Source organism: Sebastes fasciatus, chromosome 12, assembly GCF_043250625.1.
Source record: "Sebastes fasciatus isolate fSebFas1 chromosome 12, fSebFas1.pri, whole genome shotgun sequence".
Lineage (NCBI taxonomy): Eukaryota > Metazoa > Chordata > Actinopteri > Perciformes > Sebastidae > Sebastes > Sebastes fasciatus.
In genome coordinates, this window is record NC_133806.1 from 13,953,855 (window position 1) to 13,981,579 (window position 27,725).

Below are 27,725 nucleotides of genomic sequence, written 5' to 3' on the forward strand. Positions count from 1 at the left end.
CTGTGGTTATACGATATGATACCCTGCCTATAGTACACAAAGCATCTGAAATTGACTCCACATTGACTCCACATCATTAAAATGCTCTTAGTGATTAAAACTGAATAATATTCTATAACAATATAACACTGAAAAGAGCTGTTCTGCATCATGAGTACTTTTACTTTTGATACTTTAAGTATATTTTGCTGATAATACTTCTGCACTTTTACTTAAGTAACATTTGGAATTCAGAGTATTTATAACAGAGTATTTTTAGACTGTTGTATTTCTACTTTTACTTAAGTAAATGATCTGAGTACTTCTTCCACCTCTGGCCACAACACAAATGCTGGGGATCGGCCTTGCGGTGCCTATTATTACTATTTTTCCTGCTTAATTCCTGGACATGTGTCGGATCATTTAGCAGGTATCCAAATCAGGAAAACACATCACTGAACTTCTTGTGATGGATGAGTTAAGACTTTTTCTAGAATCAATCTTTCTGGGACAGTGCAGCGGTCTTTTAAACTCACTTACAATATACTGCTGTACTTACAGATCAAATTTAGAGTTTTAATTTAACAAAGGTGTGTCAACTTAACATTCAACACGATCAGCTTTCTTGAGGCTCTGACAGCGCACATAAGTCAAAGACTTGTGGGGACAGTGGCTGAATACCAAGTTGTTACACCTTAGTTAATAGGATATTGCACACACTGCTACGAATACGAACACTGTTAGGATTGATTTATAAAAATATTAAACAAGAATTGTGGACACCAGGCCTACAAGTATTCTTCTAAGTACTGAACCCTTAACGCCTGTTTTTTAAAGTAGTGCCTTTGTGATTCCACAGATTCACACAGCGGCGCTTTTTGTTTAGCAGGTATAATGTTTACCATGTGAGTATGCTAACAATTGATCACCAAAGTCAGTAGGACTCATCCTCTGGGCACCACAAATTTCTTAGGGCTGTCCTCGACCAAAGAAATTCTTAGTCTACAAACGATTTTGATGACTAATAGATTAGCTTAATTTAATTGACAGATCTGTAAAATTGAGTTTCTCCACAAAGAATCACACAAAAGCACCACTTTAAATCTTGTGTTTATCAGAGATGTGCTCATACGTTTCTTGGAAATAAGTCATTCAGAATGAAAAAAGCATAAAAAAACAACTTATCGACTAAAGAAATCTTAGTCGACTAACGCCGAATTCAACGGCGAAGTGCGGTTCGCTGCATAATTACATTTTTCTGTGTCCGGGAGGCGTATTCATGTGTTTCAGGCAGGAAGAAATGATTTGTAACATAGGTCAACATGTCACAGGAGTCACAGGATCTGTTTACTGATTGGCTGCAGGTCCTCTCTGGCCACACAGCTTTTCAAAGACATTGCATGGCAGCTTGCCGCTGCTCTGGTGTGAATTCAGCATAACACCAAAACGATCAATAAGTAGACTAATCGACTAGGCGCCAGTCCTAAAATTTCTGTACAAAATTTCAAACAAAAGGCGTCTATGAGTTTGTCAGTCTTTGGGTAACATTGAAAATCGGTACAATTCCCCCAAATACCAAACTATCCCTTCAAACAAGGTTATTTTGAGTGGTGAGTGAATGAGAGTGACTAATTATGTGAGTAATAGGAGGGATGATGAAGGTCAGACACATGCAAAAGAGATTAATCATCGTAACCCAGAAGCATTTCATTGTACGGTGACTGTGAGAGCACGTCTAAAGCCCCAGCCCTGATAGATAGGTAGGTAGGTAGGTAGGTAGGTAGGTAGGTAGAGAGGTAGGACCCCCTCCTCACTGTGTTGCCCCAGTCTGAGGTCTCTTACCCTGGGGCACATTGAGGCTCTTTTCCTGAGCCTGATTGGTGCTGGGGACGACTAGGGGTCTCGAGCCTTTTCTGTGATCTGACAGGAGCAGGTGATGATAGGCTGGGTTGTTTAACAGCAAGGCTGGGAGGGCACACACACGTAAACACACAAACACGCACGGGACGAGGCGGGGTACACGCAGGAACCACGATATGGACCATATGGATCGCACAAAGTGGCACATGACACAAAATACACACACACACACACACACAACGAAACACAAAAACAACCATTAGCATGACTCTGTTAGCATATCCATTATAACACAGGGGAGGCGGGAGGGGTTGCACTGACACGTGGAGCACAGAACAGATGAGCATAGCAAGAACAGGCAAAGTTAACACAACTCAAAAAAAAAAAAACAGTGGATGAAATAATGTTTCTGTTACTCGTGTTATTTCAAACTCACACAGGCGCCTCGTAAAGACGGCATGCAGACCTCCTGTGGCGCAATGCAAGCCAAAGAATGCTTTTTCTCTCTTTACTCCTCTTTTTCTCCTCCCTCTTTCCTTTTTCTTCCCTTTTCTCAGAACAATGGCTCTTTTGTGCTCCCCTCTGCTCTGTGCATCTTCTTGGAGGCACCCTTCCTTGCAGGGTGTTTTGGCTTGATTTACTTTTGTTTGGTGTGGTGAACTACATTGTATGACCATTGTTTTCCTGATATGCATGCCACATTTCCCTCCTGCTGCTTCCTCTTTGCCCCCTTTCCCATGAGGTTGCTTATTGATAGGATCAACAAACGGATTTTTCGGTTGCGAAAGCACGAAGACACGGCACGCAAACGAGGAAGTTTGCACAAACCACATACATGTTTGTAGAAATTTAAATTCTGTACATATGGGAAGTTGCATTGTTTCACAATTTCCACTGACTCCAGCTAATTGTGTGGTTGACTATAGATCAATCTTTGTCCACATGTATTCAGCATGTGGTATGTTTTACTGCATGTCAGCTTGTGGTATGTCACGCTACTAATGTTCTATGTCACGCTACTAAACTAAATGTCTTTGGACTGAACCACTCAGCTCCAGCAGAAACGACAGACCCCATCATGTGTATAAATGCTGTTTGTAACTCACCTGTGCTGTCTCTCTGATCCCTCGGCCGCAGCAGAGCGCTGGGCTCTTGGTACTCTCCTTCTCCCTCTCTGTCGTGGTCGCGGTCGTCAGGGAAAGTGTGGATGCGCTGATAGCGGCTCGAGTAGCTGTGTGTGTTGTTGATGACCACGTTGTCCGAGGGGACTGACAGGTGAACCCGCAGCTCATCGCTGGATAGACTGCCCTGGGCCTGGGAGGGAGAGGATCCACAGGTAAGGCAGGAAATATACACTCAGTTGCCAGTTTATTAGGTGAAACTAATGCAGTGTAATACAGCAATAAACCCTACATTCATGAAAATGTTGATCATAATCGTTGGAAGTCAAAATCGTAATTGAAATTGAATATCGATTAATGGCTGTGGTCGTCTAAGGTTTTGTCACTTCGCTGGACTGCTTTTCCGTGGTGATAGGACAGTGGGGTTTGTTTGCAGCCTGTAATTGTTCTGCCCAATTTGACTACTTTGAAAAGCTTTGTCTTGCTTTGTTTTACCTACCTGTATCAAATAAACTGGCAAGTGAGTGTAAATGCATCACTTGAATCCCTAAAGCAGATGGCGAGCAAACTGTGGAAATAGCCTCTAATCTTTGAACAATTTGAAGAACAAGGATTCTCACAAAACATCCAGATTGAGATCCAGTGCTCGTCTGCCAAAAGACCGGCAGTTGTTATCTCAGCCTGCTATCAATCATTTAAACTTGGTTAAAACAGTTCAGCCTAATCACACAAGTAAACATTGTCTCACTTTGGCTTATTCATTCTGTATAAAGTAGTTACACTGAAGGCTGTTAACAGGAAGAACTATGTATTATCCAGAGTAACCGGGACATTGTTTCTGGAAAAGCAAGTAGATGTAGAGCTTTGAGTAACACAAACTCAATTACATTTACCTCCATTGTATGTGGTGGTAACAGAAATCTCAGAGATACAAAAGTTTTTCATGTCAAAACGTTACGCCCCATCTCTAGAAATCGTGCCGCCACACTACCAGAATGCATTGCACGGCTGATTACATAGACAATGAATGGGAAGCGTGGAAAGGACGAATCCTGTGGACACGTACCATGACATATAAAGACAGACAACCATTCTCCCTCACATTTACACTCACGGGCAATTTAGAGTAAAAAATTAACCTAACCTGCATGTTTTTTGACTGCTGGAAGAACAAAAACATTGCATGTGTGACCTCAATGTTGACTCACCTTGCCCAGTATCTTTTTCCAGTACTGCCTCCACAGAATGACAGCTATCACAGCCAGCAGCAGGAGGATGATGCCCACCAGGCAGCCAATCAGAATAGCCGTATTACTGCTGTCATCCTTGGCTACAGGAAGCCCCGGCCTCGGAGTGCCCGAACCAAATTCTGCATCTAGAGGAGGAAAAACACAGGCGGAAATGTTTAGTGTTTGTATGTGTATAAGTTTGATTGTCTGGTGTTATATGTAGGTCTGATGTATTGATGTGTATAGATTAATATGCAACTCTGTCTATTTCTCTGTGTGTATGACATGTTGGTATGAGTTAATGCACTGTTCAGTCTGTGAGCAATTAGCTGTTCTTAGCGCAGTCACGCACTCACTGGGGGTCACACACACCAACATAGTTTCATCAGGCTTATTAAACATCTGATGGGGATCATCTGTGTTTGTATGCATCCAGTACGCCCACTCGTACCACAGGGCTTCTCACTGCCCGCTGCTTTGAGAACAGAATGTGAAAACTGTTTCGCATCAGCTTTGCAGTTAAATATTAATCAGAATCATACATTTATTTTTTCTCCCTTGACGGTCAAATGCGTCATGCGATTTGAATGAGGGATGGAACTATACGAAACTCTTAAAACAACAGAATAAGTGTGCATATAGCGTTTATTTTTCTGGTAGAAAAGTGCTGGCAGGGCGCTGGGGAGCGCTTCATCCACAGTGACGACGCCAGCGCCTTTCTGAAAAATTCAGAAATTTTCAACAAGAAGCGCTCGGAGTGGCTGCACAAAAAAGTCAGAGCACTCTGAAAACAGATACTGTAGGGCAGCAACTAACGATAACTTTCATTGTTGATTAATCTGTTAATTATTTTCTCGATTAATCGATTTGTTTTTTGGTCTACGAATGTCAGAAAATGGTGAAAAATGTGGAGCAGTGTTTCCCAAAGCCCAAGATGACGTCCTCAAATGTCTTGTTTTGTCCACAACTCAAAGATATTCAGTTTACTGTCATAGAGGAGTACAGAAACCAGAAAATATTCACATTTAAGAAGCTGGAATCTGAGAATTTTCTTTTAAAATATTACCAATTACTGTAAAAAATATTTGCAGATGAATTAATAGTTGACAACCAATTGATTAATCGTTGCAGCTCTAACACTGAGTGCAGAGCTTTTTTTCCAAGCAGCCACATGCGGCCGCATACAATTGAAAAAAGATGCTGGCGCTCAGAAAAAAACACCATATGGACACTCAGCCCAAAGAACAGGCACACATACTATATATGATGCTTTTATGTGTATACATAAATATACACCTGCAAGCACACACACATTTACACGGCAAAGATTTATACACCACATTGTCATAGGAGAAAACAACCCACTTTCCTTCTTTCTCTCCCCCTGTCAGTTCAACACCATGTGGGTAATAAATAAATCCAAACAAAGCCGTTCAACCACAGCCAGTAACGAGGACAAAGCAGCATACCCGCCACAGAAAACCATTTCCAGTTTTTTAAAAAGCCTGTTATTGTTTAGCTGTGTAGAACAGCGTCGGTTCCCCGAGAAAATCATGCAGTTTGTGAGACCACAGGAAGCCAAGTTGTTATTGTACATAAATGTAATGTACTATATTTCTGTTAGTGTTTTTCCTACAGCTATATATCTTCAAACCCAGGGGACAGAGCCCAGTGCCAAAGCCTGCCCCTGAAATCCCTCCTCCATTATACTTCATACTCTCTGCTGAGCAGTTTAAGATGCTGGAGGAGGGCCAGAGCGGATGGAGTTAGCTCCCGTCCCTTGGCTCATCCGCTCTGTCTTATTGGTTTTTTTTTCTTGCTCTCTCACCTGACAGCGTCCAGTTACCAGTGGTGTCCATCATGAAGGAGGTGGTGGTAGGGGGTTCTGGAGGAGCGAGGGATGGACAAAGGAGGAATGTGAGAGAAAAGAGGTGGTGAAGACTCAGAAGCGGGTGATGAGGAGAGGAAATCAGGATTCTGGCTCATTTTGGCTTTTCATTTGTGTAAATCAAAATCTTTTAATGCTCACACCAACTTTTTAAAAGCCATTTGAGATGATGCAAAACTTTAGAATTTCAAATTAAAACATTTGACCTTTAATTTTAAGCCAGATTTCTCCTGCCCTTTAAGTGCAATGAAATCTGTAATATAAGCGTCCGGCGTTGACTCCAGGTCCAGCAAGTATTTGGCTCAAAGCCAAAGCCAAAAAGATTTCAGAGCTCGTGATAAAGAGGGAAGCTAGCCAGACATGGGCCTCCTTTGGCACTGCCTGCCTTTGGCTCTGCTTTGGACACATGGCTTAGACACACTGCCGGCATGCTCACACTCATCACAACTGCAGAGAAAGAGACGGGCACAGAGGCTAGAGGTGACGAGGGAGAGCTCAGGGGAATTAGAGAGCAGAAATGTGGATGAAGCAGCATGGGGGGTGATGAAAAGGAGACAACTGGGAAAGAATGGTTGTTGGAACGATAGTAAATACAAGAAGATGTGGGGGGTGAGGAGCAGGGGGATAAAGACGAAGAGGAGGAACCGCGGGACTCACCAGACGGGCCGGCTGTGGTGTTGGAGGAGCTGTGGCTCGACGTGGGAGAGGAGGACGTCTGGTTAACGGGAGAGGAACTGGTGGTGGGAATCTTGGGAGGATTAGTAGGAAATGCATCAATCTCTGTGACATCTTTCTCAAACGGCTCTGGATAGGGAGGAAAAGAGAAAGAGAGGGGAGAGACAATTTAATGAAAATGAATCATGTTTAATATGTTTAGGGGGTTTTAATTTGGCACACCACGGCATCTGGTTGTTGGGAACTGGTGGTTGTGTTCACAGCTGGATGTGTTTCCAGACAAAACATCTCAGTTGATTATGTTAATGATGTTGTTTTTGAATTGGAACTGATGCATACCGTATTGACTAATCTGAATGATTGTGCATTGACAAACGGTTACCAAGGCAACCCTACATTAACTGGTCAACTAACCATCGGCTTTAAAAGCCAACATCTGTGTTAGAGCTAAAACTAATCAAATCATCGATTCGTTTTCAACTATTAAATCAATGACCAACTATTTTACTAATCGATTAATCGGTTTGAGTCATTTTTAAAAGAAAAAAAAGTCAATTCTCAGATTGCAGCTTCTTGAATGTGAATATTTTCTGGTTTTTATTAGTGCTGCAACTAATTAATTATTTTCATTGTTGATTAATCTGTCGATTATTTTCCCTATTAATCGTTTAGTTGTTTGGTCTATAAAATGTCCACAACTCAAAGATATTCAGTTTACTGTCATAGAGGAGTAAAGAAACCAGAAAATATTCACATTTAAGAACCTTGAATCTGACAATTGTGACTTTTTTTTGTTTAAAAATGACTCAAACTCAGGCAGACAGTTGAGTCGGTGCAATTGTGTGACCACGTTCTGGTACCAGAGGACCAAATGTGACTCAGCTCTGTCTCATATAAGAAGATTAAACTGCAAGATTTAGTAGTTTTGGTGGTGTGGACTCCAGTTTGCAGCCGTAACGCCAACTTTCTGTCCGTGTCTAGGGCTGTGTGTTGATAAGAATCTGGCGAAACGATCTGCATCATGATACAGGGGGAACGATTCAATATAATACGATATATTGCTGCACTGTAAGCAAGTCAATATATTGCAATTTTTTAAATCTAATTTAAGGAAAACTGTCATAGCAAAAAAGGACAAACCGCCATACGTATAAAATCTGAGTAAAAAGTTAACTTTTTTATGCAATCAGAACAGTGGGATCTGCATTTGCATTTATCTCAGTCCCTGTAACATCCAACATCACAGCACTACTTTGAGAGGACACATACACTGAGAGGGCCAATATCTTTCCAAATGAAATTAAGAATTGACTGACTTAATCTTTGAGATAATCTTTGCATGTTAACTGTTAATTAAAAAAAATGGTTAAAAAATACAGTGTTTTTGAGAATTGATACAGGTTCCCAAAACATAATATCACAATACTTGACATATTTGACACTTATCACGTCAAAACTGACTAAATAGTCCTAGCGATCTCAGTAGGAGAGCAGCAGAGGAGTCCTCTATCAGACTTCCAATCAGATAAATAAATCCTGTCTGCAGGAGATATCGAAACGTGGGTCTGTTTCAGCCTGTAAACAGGTAGATAATGAAGATCAGACAACGGATAGAGGGCTGCAGGGATTTGCACACTTTCTGATAAACTTTAAAATTAATCAGGAATAAATTATAAAGAATAACTGATACAGCGGTTCACCCTTCTAATGTTTTTTCTGTAGAGCACAACAGCGTTATATTTCTGTTGCCTTGACTGTAAAAAAGTCTGCTACTGGAAATCAATTGAAAGCACACAGCAAGGACTTCGTTCTGAATGTGATTCTGTCACAGTAAATGAAGAAACAAATCTAGCTCGCCACATGTCGGAGTTTCACTTGACTTTTACTGTGAGCATTTCAAGAATGCTGATTGGACTGCCACCCATAGTACAATAATCCTTTTCAGGTATCTCCTATCCTGTTGCGGTTGCCTATATTTAGCTATTGTTTAGGAAAAGCCAGACGTAGTTGCTAGGATATGTGTGACACAAGTTCAAAGCCTCTATAGAAGAAAAAACTGCCTTTCAAAGCCTTAGAAACACATATCTCACATATGAAAGAAAACTGCTTCAATACCAGAGAGGAAGGATATCTCGCTGATGAGTAGCCAGCGGTCAGCGAAGTAGAATTTGCAGCGGAGGATCTGAGCCGGCCGGCCGCCCAGCGGGAGGGAGATGGGTCGTGAGGAGGGGTCCTTCAGATCCTCAAGGGGCACCGGCAGAGTGAGTTCAGGGGACCAGGGCTGGAGGATGCCAGGCTTAAAGAGACACTCTACTTTGCTGAAAACTCGCACACCCTGAGTGTGGCGGTTGTTACTGTGCACCTAGAGGAGGGAGACAAGAGACGGGAATAGAAAGTGGACAGATGAAGAGATGCAAGTTAGACAATCCTTTAATTATTATCTACACACCTGAATTAGCTCAACCCTCGTGCAAACATCTGACAAACTCAGGGAAAAGCGTGGCCTTAATCATTCATTATGCGCGGAGAGGCACAGAGAGATTTAGTTAACACATAAAATGAATGACACATTCTCATCCTGTTCAACCGTAATTGCTTTGGCACGACTTAAGTGCGGAGCAGGACTACAAATTAACAACGTTAGAACACAGGAGGGGAAAAGAAAGGATGTAGGGAAAGAAAGTGTATGACAGATGGCGGAGGGCAGATGATATATCTCTCTGTTTTTACAAGCAGGGAAATGCCAAAGAGAGGAGAATCCATAAAAGCTGATCTAATATATGAGGCGTCATTGTGGCTGGAAGAAGGAAGAGGAGCTTGAGGAGAAGAAAGAGGGACGTGGAGGAAGATGGGAGGGTGTTTAAATGAGCGAGCGAGAGGTCAAGACTATAGATTTGAGAGATAAAAAAGTAAGTTGGAGACGGTGGGAGATTGTGTTCCTCTAGGAGAGAAGGGCTGCTCTGACAGGTTAGCTATTAACCTCACACTTACTGCGAGGCCAGCCACTCTAACCTAATCCACATGTTAATAGACACACACACGAGACGCAGGAAGAACAGCTGCACCAGATGCTGAGTTGACGTGTAATCGAGTCTATCTGGAAGGGGACAGAATAGGGGGTGGGGGTTTGTATTGTATGTTGGTGGTAGTGCTGGGGGTCTAATAAGTCAATAGAACCAAAGTAATTCACTACTCCTTTAGGGAAAACAGTTTCAATGAACTGCACAAAGCTTAATTTGAGAGCACAACACTGCATTCATTATGTTTCGCTTGTTTCATCATAAATCTAACCTACATTCATAAGTTCCCTCAGATCTTTTTTTGTTTCGTCTTCCACATGAGCTTACAAAGAAATGATTTACATGAAGTCCCAGAGGACAGAACTGGATCTTTACAAAGATCCAACGTGTCCCCAGTGTGTTAAAGGTCCTGTAGGAAGTGCAGGTTATGACTAACAACAGGTCAAAGAGCAGATTTCCCTTTGGGGGAGTGATTAGGTGCAGGTTAAGGAACTACAGAAACAAGTCGAGCCAGAATTAGGTTCAGGTTCCCACTCGTTATTTATTTGACCTGTGTGTCTGACATATCCGCTCTGCCAGGCCAGCATAATGGTGTACGTCAGCTGAGGTTAGTGAGGGAAAACCACTGGGGAAAAGGCAGGAACAGCCTAGGAAAAACACAAGGAATACCGCTGGGAAACATTTTAAAAAGGTAACTGAGAAACACTAGAATAATAATGAGTATGTGGAGAAAAAAAAGCTGAGAGAGAACATTCAGAAATTTTGGATCGCAGTCAAAACCAAACCTCTAAAAGAAGAGAACATATCATTTCATAACACTGACTGGGGATTCATGCTGTTCAATATGCACATGTATAGGGTGAATCCCACCCAAACCGACATTCCAACGAGACAACACAGTTATAACTCAAACTGGGTTGCTTCATATTATCATCCCCCCCCCCCCGTTGCTCCATTAGCTAACCCCAAAAGCCACACAGACGCACAAACAAACTGTGATGCAACTCGGTGGCACCCAGAAAGCCGAGCACAGACGCGCTGTCCCATGATAAACAATGGCACATTAAAACTAATTAAATGGCTGCAGAGCTATTCCAGTCAAGATGCTGCTCTCTGGTGCGATGGCAGACACATAACTCTGCTGCTGGAGTTCGTTTTAGAGGTCGGACTGGTTGGAGCTGCAGGGATTGCTACGGAGTTTCATCACATGAAAAAAGAAACAATCAGCTTAATGTCCTGCAACAATCACAATGACATGCTTGTCTTGTGCTAATGGATGTAATTAATTAACTAAATACTTGTCTTCATGTAACACAAGGGAATTATTTATGGGATCTCATTTTAAAACATTAAGGAGTTATAAAGGTTAAATAAAATCAGTTTTACTTCTTTAATATGCAGATTTATGCATCAATTGAACTTACAGGTTATGCGTCTTAACCACTGTATATAAAGATGAACGACATGACAGTTCCCCTAAAGTGAAGCCAAAACATCTGGATCGCTCCCTGGAGGCTGGCTGCAGTAAAGGTCATAAATCGCACCCCCTCCATGTTAGTGGATGGGACATGGACCAAACTAAAAAGTACACGTCAAATACATTTCCCCCAAAGATGCTTTCTGTCATTTTATGTAGTTCTTACCACGCTGATGTATGTTCAAGTGTTCATTTCTCTGACAAGTTTGGTTTTAATTAGTTATTTGATGCCATAAAAAGGGGTGAGCTGTCATGATTGACAGCTGCTCTGAGTGTAGTAGTCGCAGAACCGAAGGCTCGGGGGTTGTACGAGAGAGGAAGTACAGCGGGAGGAAGTAGAGACGCGTCGTCCATCTATATTTGCAGTCTATTGTCTTAACCACAAGGCCACAGGGAGGCCCTATATACTGTTCTTTAGTCATTGTAGCACAGACAAAGAGATTCCAATGGGATAACAATGTCCTGCATAATGATGTTCATTTACACACAACACAAGGAATGCACCATCATCAGATCTAATACAGAATGAGATGAGACTGTGGCCTGTGGACGAACTGAGCTGCGGTGCTCTTGTAATCCACATTAAAGCATGTTTTAGAAAGATCCCTGAGGACAAAGACAGGAAATCTGGGCTTTTAGCCTCAACGACGTCTCTGATTTACAGGCAGGTCCATGCTGTCTGAGATTCCAGCGGGGTAACAATGTCCTGAATAACCCTCTCACATTCATTTACAGACAACAGCACATGCACCATCGCACAAACTTTCACTGCCTACCTGCATGTTGAGGAAGACACGTGGCTTCTCAAAATGGAACTCAATATCCACGCTGCCTTGCCCGAGGGCTTCCCGGCTCCAGCCCAGGTAGTCGTACCCGGGCCACACCCTCAGCTCTTTAGTTTGTATGAAGTCGTCTCCTCCCAGGACGCCGTCACACAGCTGACCCAGGCCTCCAAACTGCGTCCTGCACACAACACAACACTGTACGGGTTAACATATGCAGGAATAGTGCTGGATGCTGTGGACCATCTGTCACTTTCTATTTACAAATGTCTTCATGTACTGGCATGCAATGATTCATAAATAAGCACATATACATAGATGTACATGCAAATAATCTCGCACGCACAAACTACACACATCTGCTACAAATAAATCTGGATTACATCAAACATGTTAACTCACCCGCTAGCAAAACATTTCAGCCCCATTACCTACACAGCCCATGCAACTGTGGACTCCCACCAATGCATAGTTCACCCTTCCTTTGCTCCCTGCCAAAACATTACGGCCAGGAAACGCGCCTCAAATCCCTGAACAACTAAAACTAAATAATGTCATTCCCTTTCAATTAGGCGGACACCAGAATAAACTTTCAAGAAAAGGAGTTGGCTAAGATGTGATGGGAGAAGATTTTGGTATTCCACTGATCACTCCAAGTTGTTGACCGTAAATGTTTATTGTGATCATATTTTCAAAAGCAGTGTTGCAATTTACACCCAAGGCCGCATCTGTTTCATCATGCATTTCCATGAAAAAGAAATCCAAAGAAGCAGTTTGTGGGAAAGTATGGAGATGAGATACTTATTCATACATAGAGATTGAAATGCAGAAAAATCGCCTAAAGCATTCTGAATATCTTACCCTTGCTCCGTGCTCCCATCGTAGGTGGAGTCGTTTAGATACACAGGCATGCCAGATAGGTGCATGACGTGACCCACTGGAGCTGTGTAAGCCTTCAACCCATCTGAGTGACAGAGAAATATGTACAAATATTCAACACTAGTCATGTGATTGTTGTAACAAAACGTTTTCTATTTAGGAGACAGACTTGCACAAGCTGCATGTGAAACTTTATACTTTTATCATGTGCAGCTACACGTTTTACTGAGCCAACATTAAACAGTAATCACTGCCGCAGGGGAAACGGCTACAGATGGTTTTTAAGTAGTAAAACAAACGGAGAGGTCCGCTGCTCAGGACCGCTCAGTCCCAGCCACCATTAACTGGTGAAACACAAGCCTCTCCGCTCCAATATACAGCTAATCAGCCCGCTCTCTGAGAGCAGAGGTGACGTCAGCAGCACGCACTGCAGCCCGCTGCTCTGCTACCCATAATAAACAACGCTTCACATAGGATTTAAAGTATGTGTGCAGTATGCTCTGCTTGCACATAAATTAGTGTCTGTGGATGTGATTCTGCACTTAGATGTGTGTTTCATCTGTGTGTGAGAGAGCGCGGGTCCAAACTGAACGTAAAACAATAAACACAGGAAAGACACTGTGCCGCCGTAACATCTGATACGGGATCAAGGTTATCACGGTTTTGAATTTTCAATTTGTTTTTATTTTATTTTAGTTTCGACTTTTCAATTTAATTTTCGCTTAGTTTCAATTAGTTTACAGAATGTTTGATTATTTTAGTTTAGTTTCAGTTTTTCAGGAAGGTTTAGTTTTTATTAAGGCTGTCAAAGTTAACTCGATAATAACACGTTAACGTAAACTTGTTTTAACGCCACTCATTTCTTTAACGCATTAACGCAACTTGTGATACCATGTCATACCAGCTTGTCGAGACAGAGGCTAAATAAAGCTCCAAACTAACATTAAAAATTGTCATGGCCATTTTCAAAGGGGTTCCTTGACCTCTGACCTCAAGATATGTGAATGAAAATGGGTTCTATGGGTACCCACGAGTCTCCCCTTTACAGACATGCCCACTTTATGATAATCACATGCAAGTTTGGGGCAAGTCATAGTCAAGTCAGCACACTGACACCCTGACAGCTGTTGTTGCCTGTTGGGCTGCAGTTTGCCATGTTGTGATTTGAGCAAATTTTTTATGCTAAATGCAGTACCTGTGAGGGTTTGTTAGGGCCAGGTATAATGTCCTAGAAGTATGTAGCTGTATACATACATGGTTGGAGAACTGTGTAGGAATGGCCATAATGTTTCATGTTTAATCTTTGCTCTACTTTAGTGTCCGATGTGAAGCAATTGCAGCATAGCGCCGTCTCCTGGAAGGTCCAGTCTGTCCGGTTTCTATGGTTCAAGAGTCGACGGAAATTCATACTGGCTTTTTTTCGAGAGTGATATATTATAGTTAAGAAAATAAAAAACTGAAATGAATTTACATTCATTTTTATTTTATTTTATTTGTTTTTTCCCCAGGCAATATTGTTTCAGCTTATTTTTAATTTTTCTTAAAGGATATAGCTTTTATCTTTTAAGAAATATATAGTTAACTGAAAATATTTTTCACAGCGTATTTTTGTTTTAGTCAACTATAATAACCCTGTACAGGATGAGATGAGAGGCAGAATATGCGTAAAACTTGACAATCTGTAAATCCTGTATAATCTCTGGCTTGTGGGTGAACTGAGATGCACCGAAGCATATTTTAGAAAGATGGTCTCCCCGCAGACACAGACTGGGAACTGGGGGCTTTTGGCCTGTGACAGCTCTGATTTACTATGTTGATGCTGTCTGAGGGATGTGGATGGGGCAGGAGAGGAGGTGAGCCGGTCATAAATACTCAGCTAGTCAACGTTGTGCTTCGGGAAACATGGAGACCAATACGATTTATCACTGTGTGGCTTCTTTTATCCGGCAAAACCTCAGCGGAGCAGTTAATGTGATGCAATGCCTCAAATCAATGCATGGGACGTATGGCGAAAACATGCACTCGTAATCATTACCATAGAACAAATCCCTCTTTTACCATTTCAGTAAATCTATGATAGTGAACTCCGTCGCCATACGAAATGTGATCTGATTTATCAACGCCTGGTGGGCATGCCTCAGAATACACAGACCAAATGAATATCTAAGTAACCACAAAAACAGGGACATTTTGTATATCTGTAGTCTCTTGGCGTCTCGCTCGCCTCCACACAAACACTTACCGTTCCACACACAACCGTAGAGCTCCACCCGAAGGCACACACTCATGACCCGGTCAGCCAGCGGGTAGAAGCGCACCATGCGGGCCACTATGGGAGGGCCCAGGTCTTTCAGCACAACATCATAGGTGTTCTTATTCCCTGACACCGCCTGAGGGAGAGAGGTACAAAGATTCAATCCCACGGTTGCATGGCTCGTCTCCCCTGTTATCTGTGGGGTTGAATCAATCTCCCCTCAGGGCTGCGACTTCTTATTCAGTGTGTGTGTTCATATCCTATTAATCTAAGGAGAGCTCAAATGAACTGACTTTTGCATTAATACACAAAGGTGTAAAGAAGGATTGATTTCAGAGCGAGAGCCTCTGGCAGTTTTTGTCCGAGCAGCCTACACTCAAAGATTTACATTGGCTTGTAATCTTTGAATATTTGTTGCTTGGCAATGTTCTGAAATAATAACTAAGAATAAATATGATTCCTTCTCTGAAACATTAGCTGTTGGAGGTCTACATTCCCATGCTCTCAAGTAGTACAAAACCCAGTGCAGAACTTATCACCAAAGAAAATATTGGACATTTATCAAACATAGCAAGATGCATTTATCTGCTCAAGGTAAGCTCATTGCATAGTGTTGAAAGCTGAAGGCTGCTTTTGTCTGAACAGAAAAGTTACAAGACCAAATTTAGCAGGCTCAATGCCAAACCACTACACTTGCCAATAAATAATAAATAAATCAAATGCAGATGGTTAATACAGCCCGCTGTGTTTAACATGACATTCATATTAAGCAGCCACGGGACACTGAGCTGTTTCCTATCAATAATGGAGCATCAACTGAATGTTCTCCGATTCCTCTAAAGCTCATTTAACAACATTCAAATTGTCTTCATTAGTGTCGACATGAAAGGGACAGTGCGCTCCAGCTCTGTTGTAATGAACAAATCAAAAAGACCCGGCTTACTTCCTGGCTCCAGCGGTCTTTCCAGGTGATCCATTTCACTCCGTCTCGGGAATAGCGGAGCCGATAACTGCGGGCAAACTCCTGCCCGTGCCCGTCGGCGTGACGACCCTGAGTACCAACCAGAGCCAGGAAGTGGAGTTTGTGCAGGTCTACCTGCAGGAGACAGGAAAGACATTATCAAAACACTCGCTAAAATATAGACGGATTGAGATAAAGCAATGAGATTGAGTAAACATATGCAGCTGGATGTGTTACACTTCTAAATGTTGGGTAGATTTAAAGGAGTAGGTTGACATTATGGGAAATACGCTTGTCACGGTGCTAACCCTGTGTCCTTTAAGAGTAGGTTGCACTCGGGCCAGATACATTCTAGTTTCTGGAGCTCTATTTTATATTCCATCCTACCGCCACAATAGATCTGAAGTCCTGGTTGTGTTGCTATGTTGTGTAGCCTGCTAAGTGAGAGCTTCTATTAGGTTTTACTCTGTGTGTTCCAATACCCATACTACCATACTATTTAGTATGCCAGAAAAAGATTTAGTATGTCCCAATACATAATATGTAAAATGCAGTATGTCAAAAATACCAGGACATCCTACCACATCCGGTCGCATGTTGCAGTATGCAAGCCAGCATGCTTTTCTGACTATTCTGACCCACAATCCTCTGTGCAGCAGATATATGAGCAAGAGGGTCAAAGTTCAAGGTGCAATGTTATGAAGTAGTATGTCCCAATTGTATGCATACTTCATGCAACAGTAAGTCCTTTGTATTGGCAGGCGCAGTATGTGCTAATAGTAAAAAGAACATTTTGAATGTAGCCATAGTAGAGGAACTCAGACTGTACCATTTTGAGTAGATGATGGGGAGTGTCATTGTTTCAGGGAAAAATATTTTTAAGTAACCCAAACAACTTATATGATTAATATTTAACTTAATTGATTATGCACTGACTTTGTTTTGTCTGTAGGAGGAGTTTCCTGTTTAAAAGTGGTAGAAGCTCCTCAAAGGGAGGTAACTGTTGAAGTTAAAGTTGGTTCAGTTCAGGTGCAGACCTGCTGGAAGCTTGCTGCTGGCTGCCCATTAGCAATGGGCCTAGCCTAACTTTTCTTTTGTTGACCTCTGGATCTCCTTATGTACTGCTGAAAAGAGCATCATCCTGTCCAGTCTTTATGCTAAGCTAAACTAACCACTTTCTGGCTGTAGCTTTATATTTAGTGGGCAGATAGACAGACAGTGGTATCAATCTTCTCATCTAACTCTCAGCGAGAGAGCCAATAAGTGTACTTCCTAAAAAAACACACTTTACTTAAGTGCCTAACAAATCATCATAGCTGTTCTCAAAATCACTCTAAAGCATGACCTTGAGTGAATCAAAGCATTTATTAAAGCATCACTGGATTAATGTACTACTATTAATATAGTCTCAACATCAGCTTCATAATCCTAAAATAACAGCTGACAACAATGAAATGTTATTCTTTCAAAAACAATACAATGATTGTACTGAGAACTACCTCCGAATGTAAGAGTGGAGTAAATTGAGTATCAGACCTGAAGGTACTCTGATCCGCCGGGGAAAACGGCTTCTTTAGGACACCACGCTCCATCCCCCTCTCCGGTACTCAACCTGCGAGAAACAGAGGCGTATTAATGTTGGATAGCAAAATGAGAAAAAAAAGACCTTAAAAAAAAAGTTGAAATAAAAACTGAAAAGTTTATGAAATCCCAGTCCCACACCCAAACATTCACATGCAGAGATACAAGCACACCCACAACAAGACAGACTACATCAAAACCCACAGCGCCGGCTGCAGCAGAGACACAACTGAGAATTCAATACAAACAGTCCGACCGTCCTCTACCACCACACTTATTGATTCAACAGCAGCCAAACATTCACAGATAAATGGGGCAACGATGTCTGAAAGAGAGAAAAAAAAATTTAGCTAAAGGCGCACAGCGGGCAGCAGAGAGAGAAACAGCGGGAATGTACACATGAAGAGATGAAAAGAGATAAAACGAAAATTACTGGCTCGTCAAACATCACAACAAGATGTGGGATGTCAGGACGAATCTTTACTCACAGCGCCGTGACCACACACATGCACCACTAAAAGATTTTCACACAGTGTGACCTTCCTCAATCCAGCCTAAGAAGAAAAGTCCATACGGCCACCACATACTGACCACATCGAGCCCGCAAACTTGGCTTGGTGTGTGTGTGTGTGACGTCGGGATCAACCCGTACGAGGAGCTTTGGAACACACGCCAGGCCACAACCGCGCTCTGACCACTGTGGGGCTTCTCTCAAAATGAAAGCTGCTGCTGAGACCGCCGAAACAAATCACTATATCAACTCGGTCACACTGTGGCGGTGGCAGTGGCGCTAGTATTTCAATCAGTCCCCTCGGTGGGTGAGATCATGCAGCCGGAAACCGCGAGATGATATCAACACATTAGTGCTCCGCAGAGTGTCCTGTGACGGGAGGAGAGGATGAGGAGGGAGAGGAGGAGGAGGAGGAGGAGGAGGAATGTGACCGGGCAGGGTTCAGTCCGCCGAGCACCAGCCAGCAGGATTAACATTACAGGACGCTGTTCTGCCAAGTACCTCATTTCTCTCCTATTTCTCTCTGTCTTTTGCTTCCTACCTAAATACCAGCCAACAATTCACCCTTTTCCCCTCGTTCTCAATTCTCTTTTTCCCTCCAACCTCTTTCTGATATATTTCACTTCCTCAGAGTAATAACAGCCATGAAGAAAAATACCTACCAGCTCTGCATCCTTCCCTTAACCTAACACCTTCGACTCAAATCCTGTTTTCAAATTAATTTCTCTGCAGCTTTCAGCGCACCATCGCAGTGATCCACCTTTCACTTGTTTTATTTTTTTTCCTATGTCCGCTGTTTTCTCTTTCTCTCTCAGTGTCTCCCCGATGACTCTTAAAAAAGAGCTCGGGCTAATAATCATTTCCACATGGTTAGACACTCAGCCAAGAGACCCAGCCCTTTACAGAGCAAATGAACACACAATCCCCCGAATGCATGGCTTTAGCATGTTACAGGCCTAACTTGTCTCTCTCATGAATCTGACCTCACTGCCAGACAGACATGGTGGTAATATAATTACCCAGTGGGTTTTTACAGAGACACACACTATCATCTTCTATCATAATCTAATAGACCTCGGACAAATTACTTAAGCGTGCTGCCAACAGACTGAAAAAAGCATGCAGACAAACACATCAGTCCACAGTGACATGTGATCCTGCACTAGAATATGTTATTCCAGTAGAGATACTGTTACTTGACTTAACGTTTACTCAAGTACAAGGAGATCACTTGCCTGTACAGTACAGAGATGTATGTACAATAGTAGATCTTGTGAAGAACCACTCTGACTAAAAGTTTCTAGTCACATGAAATGGTCAAAGCGACATCCTGAACTTGGCACACGCATCACAACTGGTGAAAAATTCTATATTTTCTGGGTCTCTAGCGCCCCATACAAGATTTCTAAAATTGAGGCCGTCATTGTGGTTTCACCTACATGTATGAAATTTGGTAGGTATACGTAACATGTTGAGACGTACAAAGAAGCCTCTTGGAGGTATACTGTAAACCCAACAGGAAGTCGGTTATTTTGAATTTCATGTAGGGATGCACCGATATAGATACCGGATTTGATATCGGGGCGATACTGACTCAAATCGCTTGATCATGTATTGGTGACAATGGGGCCGATCTATTCAATTCAATTTAATTTTTATATACTATATACATTACAGTATATACTGGAATTTTAATTCCTGTTTAAGTTTAACCACTTTGTTGCTGCATTAAAAAGGTTTACACTTGAACTGTAATGCCTGTTAATTCTGAGGATTATTTCGTCAAGTTGCTGATGTACAATTTATCATTTTATTTTAAAAATAAATGATAATTCAGTAAAAGTATATCTATGTATTTATTTGTCCCATTTTGTTTTATTAAGAAAAGCGATATTGAAGTCTGATGTTGCCTTACACATAAAATAATGACCCCAGTCACTTCCACACAGTGAGCCCGGGTATCGGGATCTGTGTCGGGACTGAAAAAGTCAGATCGGTGCATCCCTAATTTCATGTGCTATGATAGACTATTTTTTCGCCTCTTACAGGCGCTGTACTTTAACGAACTCCTCCCAGAGATTTAATCAGATCAACTTCAAATTTGATCAGTGCAATCTTAAGACATTTATGATTACTAAAAGTTACTAAAATCTTGAGTTTTCGTGTAACAACGTTGAAAGGAAGTTGTTGTAGCCTCGGCGTACATTTTCCAATCTGCTCCAAATTTCTCATGCATGATAGAGTCCCAGCCTGAGGGAATCAACATGCAAATTTTGGGTCACTGTTTTATCAACATTGATAATGTAGCCTGATAATCAGACCAAATTTGCATTTTGTTACGCATAACATATTCTACTGTATATAAATTGCTGAGCAAATGTGGGCGGTAATTCAGAGGTCTGGGACCAGGTTATTAAATACACCCTATCGAGTACCAACCAACTCAGAGAAACTATGTTTTATTTATGAGAAGCTTTTTAAATTAACTGAAAGGTTTCAAGCCAAATTGAAAGAGCTGTACCTGTGGTTTCGCATGTTTTTGTCTATTTACGACCAACAACATACACTTTACATCACAGCTAATCATTTTTACAAACCATGATGCTGAGCTTTAGAAATCTGAATGTACTTATTATTACTGTTCCATTGGTTTCCTTTCATCTCTGTTTGGTATGAACATCAATTAGCACACTCTTGAAACTTACTTGAGTTGTGTGATCCATAAGTCTGCACTAATTTAGGTCCTCAATGTTACATTCATGGTGATGCAGTTTAATTGCAAACTGATTTGTCTGCACTGCATTATATTTTTGCAACCAGAAGTGACACAAGAGGGTGGAGCTAAGTACAATCGAACGCTGAAGAAGACATTTTTAGGTGACCAAAATGTTATAATTAACTTTCATGAACTGAAAACACACTGTGAAAGGGTTAAAGTTGTACAACGAAAACACGGACAACTCCGTGGTAGCAACCTGTCAATCACAAGGTAGGTAAAACATACCCTGCTTTATGGTCTATTTGACTCTAAATGGGACCATAATTTACTAAATGAACATCATGCTGTATTGAAGAAGACTTGAAACTAGCAATTGAGACCATAAACTCATGTTTACAATGTTTACTGAGGTAATAAATCAAGTGAGAAGTAGGCTCATTTTACTGGCTATTAGAATGAATGCACTTCCGCATTGGCTTCACTTTTCAGACCCGGAGGTTACGCACTGGGTTGGAGCGACGTAATTAGTAACTTTCTACCCCGCACACACACACACACACACACACATTTCCTACCTTCCATGTTTGGCCTCAGTGGAGTCTGACCAGGCGCTGGAGGCGGTGATGTCAGAGTCTGGGATGGTTCCATCCTCCATCCCCAGGGCGTAACGACACTGTGCTGCAGGGGAAAGATTGAGGAAAAGAGAGAGGAGAGAAAATGAGAGAGATAAAGAGAAAGTGGGAGAGAGAGACATGAGCAACATTCTCATCCGTAAGGAGCACATGTCCGAGGGAACTTAATATTTCCATTAGAGTGTCAGGAGCCATCATTGGTCACGGAGCATAATGTTGTTATGTCATCTCTGGGAAAACTTCCGGACTTCATGCTTCATAACCCGGACAGACACAGAGAGGAGGGAGGAAAGAAATACCAAACTCTACACTAAATAGTTGCTGTCCTCTCTTGTTTTGTTGCAGAATCTCTCGGGATAGAGTCTGTACTAATGAGTTCATGTAAAACGTAATGGCAGTGTTTTGCGTCACTTATTCCTGTGAGTCCGCTTTGTCCTGTCAAAAGTGACAACAGCAAAGTCATTAAAATTCATCTGAACACATTGTGTATCATGTGCCTCCTGTGAGACACTGTGACCCCTCTTCTCAGACTACACCTTTCCTGTTTTTCCCCCCCCTCCATCCCACACAAAGCCACCTCCTCGAGGCTTCGGCAATCCTACCCAGCCCCTGTTCCAGTTACCACTGCTCTGGGATTAACAGGAAGAGAACAAAAGAGAGAAAGAAAACCAAGGGCGAATGAAAGAACACAGACAGGTCTCAGATATCTGCGCTGACTCCCTTCCAGCAGCAGCGTTATCAAATGATCCAGATAGCATGGTCCCAGGCAGGGATTACTCAATGACCCAGCTATCCGCTCTGGAGTCAGTCCCGAGGAGGAGGAGGATGAGAGGCTGAGGGAGGGTTTGGGTAGTGATAAAGTGGAAAGGGGTACTGAGTGACAGCGATATGGAGGGGAGGCCGAGGGCGACAGAAAGAGGCGGGGGCGTGGTGGGCGTCTAACTCAGTTTCTGTCATTGAGTCAGCGGACAGGAATGTTGGGCTGAATGACAAACCCTAAAAACCCCGACGGGTGCAGCACACACACACACACACTCGGTTCATCCACGCCCTGCGGACAGGTGCCCATTTTATTACATCATCATCATCACACATCGCCCGTCAACACCCCGCCATCTGCAATCTTCTCACCTCTCTGTCTCCCGTCTCTCTCGCTCCGTGTGTCCTCTGCTTTCCCTTTCTGTCATTTTTCATAAAACTTTAACCCACGCAGCTGACCTTCCTGCTCACGCTGTCAAGATTGATTCAGTTGTTTCAACAGGACAAAGTGTGTGTATGTGTGTGTTGTACTACAGTCTGTCCATCTATCTCCAACGGTTTCATCAATTTAATCCTAGATTAATATAGTGCAGAAACAATTAGTCGATACATCAGTCATTCAACAGACAATACCGCCATCACAAGAGCTACGCTGTTAGCATGCCAAATGTCTTTTATCAAAATACTTTCAGATACATTTGTTGTTGATTGACTAATTGATTAATGGACTGATTGTTTCAGCTCTAAACAGGATAAACTATTAATCATTTGAGTCATTTATAAAGCAAAAAATCCAAACATTCAATGGATCTAGTTTCTCAAATGTAAGGATTTTTTTCTCTTTTATAGACTAAGCAATGAATAAAAAAAAAAAAATCAACATATGATAATAATAATAATCAACCTTGGTCTCATTCACAGTCTAGCTGCTGCAGTAAGAAGTTTGACCGAGCTGTAATCAGTCTCCTCTGGTTACACCTGGTTGGCTCTCATTCACCAACACATCATGCACTCCCTTCCCCGACATTTTGACTGACACTTTCATGAGCTGCCTGTGCATTAGCGGTCTTGACGAGACGGGGGGCAGGGGGGGGCCTGCCCGGCTATCTCATTCTCCTATTACACACGACTGGCTGGCAGACGGGGAGAGGACACAGGATAGCCTGTTGATAGCGGACGGAGAATGAGCCTTACTGATCTGAGAATGTGAGGAGAATGTCGGAGCAGCAGGACGGACGATTGCTGCGCCCGTGGACACGAGGAGGAGACTAGGGAAGAAGTGGGCAAGGGCTTGAAAATGCAATCATGTCTGAGTTTTGGGGAATAAAAATCAACCTTGAAATGTGCCAACTGCCAAGCGATTTTAAATGTGGCAGTTTTAAGTGGAAAAACAGTCAAAGAAAGAAAAAACTAGAATTACCGCCTCACGGGTGTATGCCTCCACCAACCAGTGAAGTTGCAATTTACAACCATGTCTGTCCAAAATGTCATCTCTTCATCATTTTATCCTGTTAGACATTTGTGTGAAATTGTCATAATTAGGATATGAATTCTTAATTTATGGTAAACAAATGTGTTTTGTGAGGTCACAGTGACCTGTGACTTTGACAACCAAAATCAAATCAGGTCATTCTTGAATCCAAGTGGACGTTTGTGCCAAATTTGAAGAAATTCCCTCAAGCCGTTCCTGAGATATCACAAGAATGGGACGGACGTGAGGTCACAGTGACCTTGACCTCTGACCTTTGACCACCACAATTTAATCAGTTGATCTTTGAGTCCTAGTTGACATTTGTGCAGGATTTGAAGAAATTCCCTCCAGGCGTTCCTGATATAGTGTTCACAAGAATGGACCGGACGGACAACCCGGAGACATAATGCCTCCAGGCCATGGCTCTCGCCGGCACAGAGGCATAAAAACACAGGATTTAGGGAACAATTTATCCATCACCAATTTAGATGTTGTCTGTGTTGCATGTGTGTATATGACATCCTACCTGGGTTAAAGTGCCACTCGTGGTCCCCTGAAGACGCCACCAGCGCCACCAGGACTGTGACCACAGTGACAGAATTCAGCCGCAGGGTTGGCGAGGCCATGACAGCAGCAACACGCCTGGTTACCTGTCCGGGGACGCGCTGATGTCCACAGGCATACCTGTCACAGAGAAAGGGATATTTAGATTTACATCCACTTTAGGATTCTTGTCCGTGCTTGTAGAAACTGCACAAACCACAAATGGTTTTATTTTCACGCCCACGTGTATATTACACATGCACACACACACATACACCTCCAGACTGAAGCTCACCATCTCCATCTATAACTCCCTCAATCAAATCCTCTTAGTCCAAAGCACGTAGCATGTCCCACAGTCATTTGTTTCTCTACGCTTTGCATGCCAAGCTCAGCCGTGGACCAAACCCCAGCGGAGCAAGCAGCACAAAGCCATATAACAAAGGCCACTTTCACACACTAATTTGTTTTTCTCTCTGGCAGCAGAATGCCGTGATACAATAATACTTTTGCTGCCTTTAGAAAGGGTACAAACAGCTTGGTAATTGAAGATGGTATAATTAGCCGGCCCCATTTACTTCCGGAGAATTTTTTATTCCTTCTGTACAGCGCAGAGCACCCGGGCGGAGATGCTTTTTTGGAATAAATAACAAACAGATGAAGCTGTAAGATTGGAGAAATTAAAGCCAGTGAGTGAGAGAGAGAAGGACAGATATCCAAAGTATTTTTGAGTTAATGGGGACGCGAACATGGTCTGTGCTATGTTAGTGCAAAGTGAAGTACTTAATCAGAACACCACATCACTGACATTTTGCATGTGTTGCTGAGTGAGTTTAAAGGAACAGTGTTTAACATTTTGGGGGATCTATGGACTATAATATTCATAACTATGTTTTCATTAGTGTATAATCAACTGAAACTAAGAATCGTTGTGTTTTCGTTAGCTTAGAATGAGCCCTTCATATCTACATAGGGAGCGGGTCCTCTTTCTACAGTAGCCCGGAACGGATAAAACAAAAAACTGGCTCTAGAGAAAGCCTTTCACGTTTTTTACGTTACCTGAAGGCCGCCGTAGTTCTCCGACACGCTTGTTAAACTGCGGTATCGTGAGCCGCAAAGTGCAAAACCCTGGTGCCGCCAGCCGTTGTCTGACTTCCATTGCTCCTAAAGTAGTGTTGTTATGGTAAGGATGGCTTCTGAGCGAAGCAAACGGCGCTACCACAGTTTTGCACTCGGGGGCTCACGTTACTGTAGTCTTGGAAAGAGGGGCGTGAGCAGAGGGGTACTTGGTTGCAATCTGCAACCACACCACTAGATGCCACCAAATCGTACACACTGTACCTTTAAAGACCCTAGGAACCTTAAAACTTACCAAGAAACACCCACACTCAGTTGCCAGTTTATTATGTATATTAGCTTAATCTAATGCAGTCTAATACAGCAGTCCTGCAATAAATCCTACCTCATTAATATAAATGGGGTGGACATAATATTAGGAACATCTCTCAGTACAACTTAATACAATTCAATGAAACAACTAGGGCTGTCCTAGACCAAAGAAATTCTTAGTCGACTAACACTCATACGATTTTTTCGACTAGTTGATTTAATCAACAGATCTGTAAAACTGAGTTTCTCCACAAAGAAACACAAAAGCTCCACTTTAAATATTGTGTTAAACAGAGATGTACTCATATGTTTCTTGGAAATAAGTCATTTAGCAAAAAAAACGACTAGTCGACTAAGGAAATCTCAGTCGACTAAGACCAAAATGACCGATTAATCGACTAAGAGAGGGCAGCCCTAGAAACGACAAACTACAGCCTCGACAATGAAGTTGAACTAACAAAACAGTTTCAACAAAAACTGAACATTATAACCTTCATGAAGAAAGGATTGCTTTAGACTGCATTGGTTTTAGCTTGGTGTACCTTCAACTGAGTGTAGATCTACAATATTTTCAAAATGACATAACATATAAGATATGTGAAGGTAGAATATGTGAATCATACAGAAAAAATAAGCATATTTCACAGCTCTATCCCTCGTGCATATTTCACTTTTGAGACGTGTTCGAGGACGACTTCCAGTGGTGAAGCAAGAGGGAGGCAAGAAACCTCATGATAAGTGGAAGTCTGAAGTGGGAGTGACAGCTGGGAGAGACAGAGAGGCCAGGCTGTCTTCCCAGTAGACCCTCTGTGTTTCGGCTTCATCTCTGACTAGACTGGGACAGGCCGACAGCTGACACACAGCTGTAGTGACAGAAGATCGGAGGGGAGGGGGTGGGGGAGCAGCCGAGGGAGTCGGGGAGGGGGGATGTATGGAAACAGAGTGAATAGTAGAGTTAGCTCAGGCACAACAGGGCGGAGACGGTGGAACAAGAGCAGCGATGACATGGGTACATGTGTGTGTTTGGGAGGAGGGAGGTGGTGTGGAGAGGGTGACTTATGGCCTTGCGCGGTGTGTGTATGCATGGGTGCGTGGGGCTCGTATGTAGGCACAGAGGAGATCTCAGGGATAGCCAGGCAGTGCAGCTGTCCTGAATGGGAGACACAACGCAACCGATACATGGTGCATGTGTTTCCAAGTGGGGAGAGAGAAAGAGAGGCTGAAATCTTTTTTTTTTTTTCCTTTACAGAAAAAAAACAAGTTGTCCAAATGAGTAAGTATGTGTGTGAGTATGCCAGATGACAAAAAGTTGAAATATGGGGCTTACCGGACTAAAGCTGCGTGTGCAAAATCAGAGCTGAGAATCTGACAACTGGAGCCACAAATCTGAGGCAATCACCATAACAACCACTGTGATATCAAACAAACATTATCCTCGACAGCGTCTCATCACCGTTTTGTCAATGAAGGGGGGGAAATAACCTTTTATCCAACACACTACAGAAAGACATTATGAACAAGCGAAGAAAAATCAGCCAGACAAATGCTTTGGCGAGCAGGAACAAAAGCGGCCACAGCCATCCGAGAACATTGTTGTTGGAGAAGTCAAGTGGTGTTGAACAGCTGTGGTTAGTGCTCAGAGAGAGGCAGAAGGACCTGCTGTGTTCTGGAGGAGGCAGCGCAGTGTGGAGCCCAATCTACACTTGTCTCGACTAATCCATACGCAGGTCTAATGAATACTTATGAGCAGCTGCTGTTTCTGTCCCGCACAACAAAACACAACTGACACCAGAGAGACGGAGTCGAGAGCAGAGAGACACACACAGGAGAACGTTTTTAAGTTAGCAGCCATTGCATCATTAAAGATAGTTTGCCAGAATCTCTATAATTAGGTTGCCTCAGTGAAAAACTGGCAGGACGGCTTTGGCACTGGTTAGTGTCTTTTCTAGAGAGCCCCTCGAGTTGGAACCAAATGTCTGCATTCGTTATTCTTTC

At 42.5% G+C, this 27,725-nt stretch overlaps 1 protein-coding gene across 3 annotated transcripts in view; it reads right to left on the minus strand.

The window, feature by feature from the left end:
* ddr1 (discoidin domain receptor tyrosine kinase 1) overlaps positions 1–27,725 on the minus strand; it is a 47,587-nt gene that overhangs the window by 7,693 nt on the left and 12,169 nt on the right. Inside the window, exons 2-14 of one of the 3 annotated variants that reach the window (XM_074653242.1) lie at positions 24,325–24,482; positions 21,512–21,614; positions 17,662–17,737; positions 16,108–16,260; positions 15,153–15,300; positions 12,893–12,995; positions 12,026–12,212; positions 8,868–9,114; positions 6,735–6,881; positions 6,018–6,074; positions 4,169–4,335; positions 2,946–3,153; positions 1,822–1,944 (exon numbers count right to left, since the gene is read on the minus strand). In XM_074653242.1, the coding sequence (XP_074509343.1) occupies positions 1,822–1,944; positions 2,946–3,153; positions 4,169–4,335; positions 6,018–6,074; positions 6,735–6,881; positions 8,868–9,114; positions 12,026–12,212; positions 12,893–12,995; positions 15,153–15,300; positions 16,108–16,260; positions 17,662–17,737; positions 21,512–21,614; positions 24,325–24,424 (1,819 nt within the window). In that variant the 5' untranslated portion in view covers positions 24,425–24,482. The remainder of the gene's footprint in view (positions 1–1,821; positions 1,945–2,945; positions 3,154–4,168; positions 4,336–6,017; positions 6,075–6,734; positions 6,882–8,867; positions 9,115–12,025; positions 12,213–12,892; positions 12,996–15,152; positions 15,301–16,107; positions 16,261–17,661; positions 17,738–21,511; positions 21,615–24,324; positions 24,483–27,725) is intronic. The other 2 variants (XM_074653243.1, XM_074653244.1) reach the window with 2 other exon arrangements.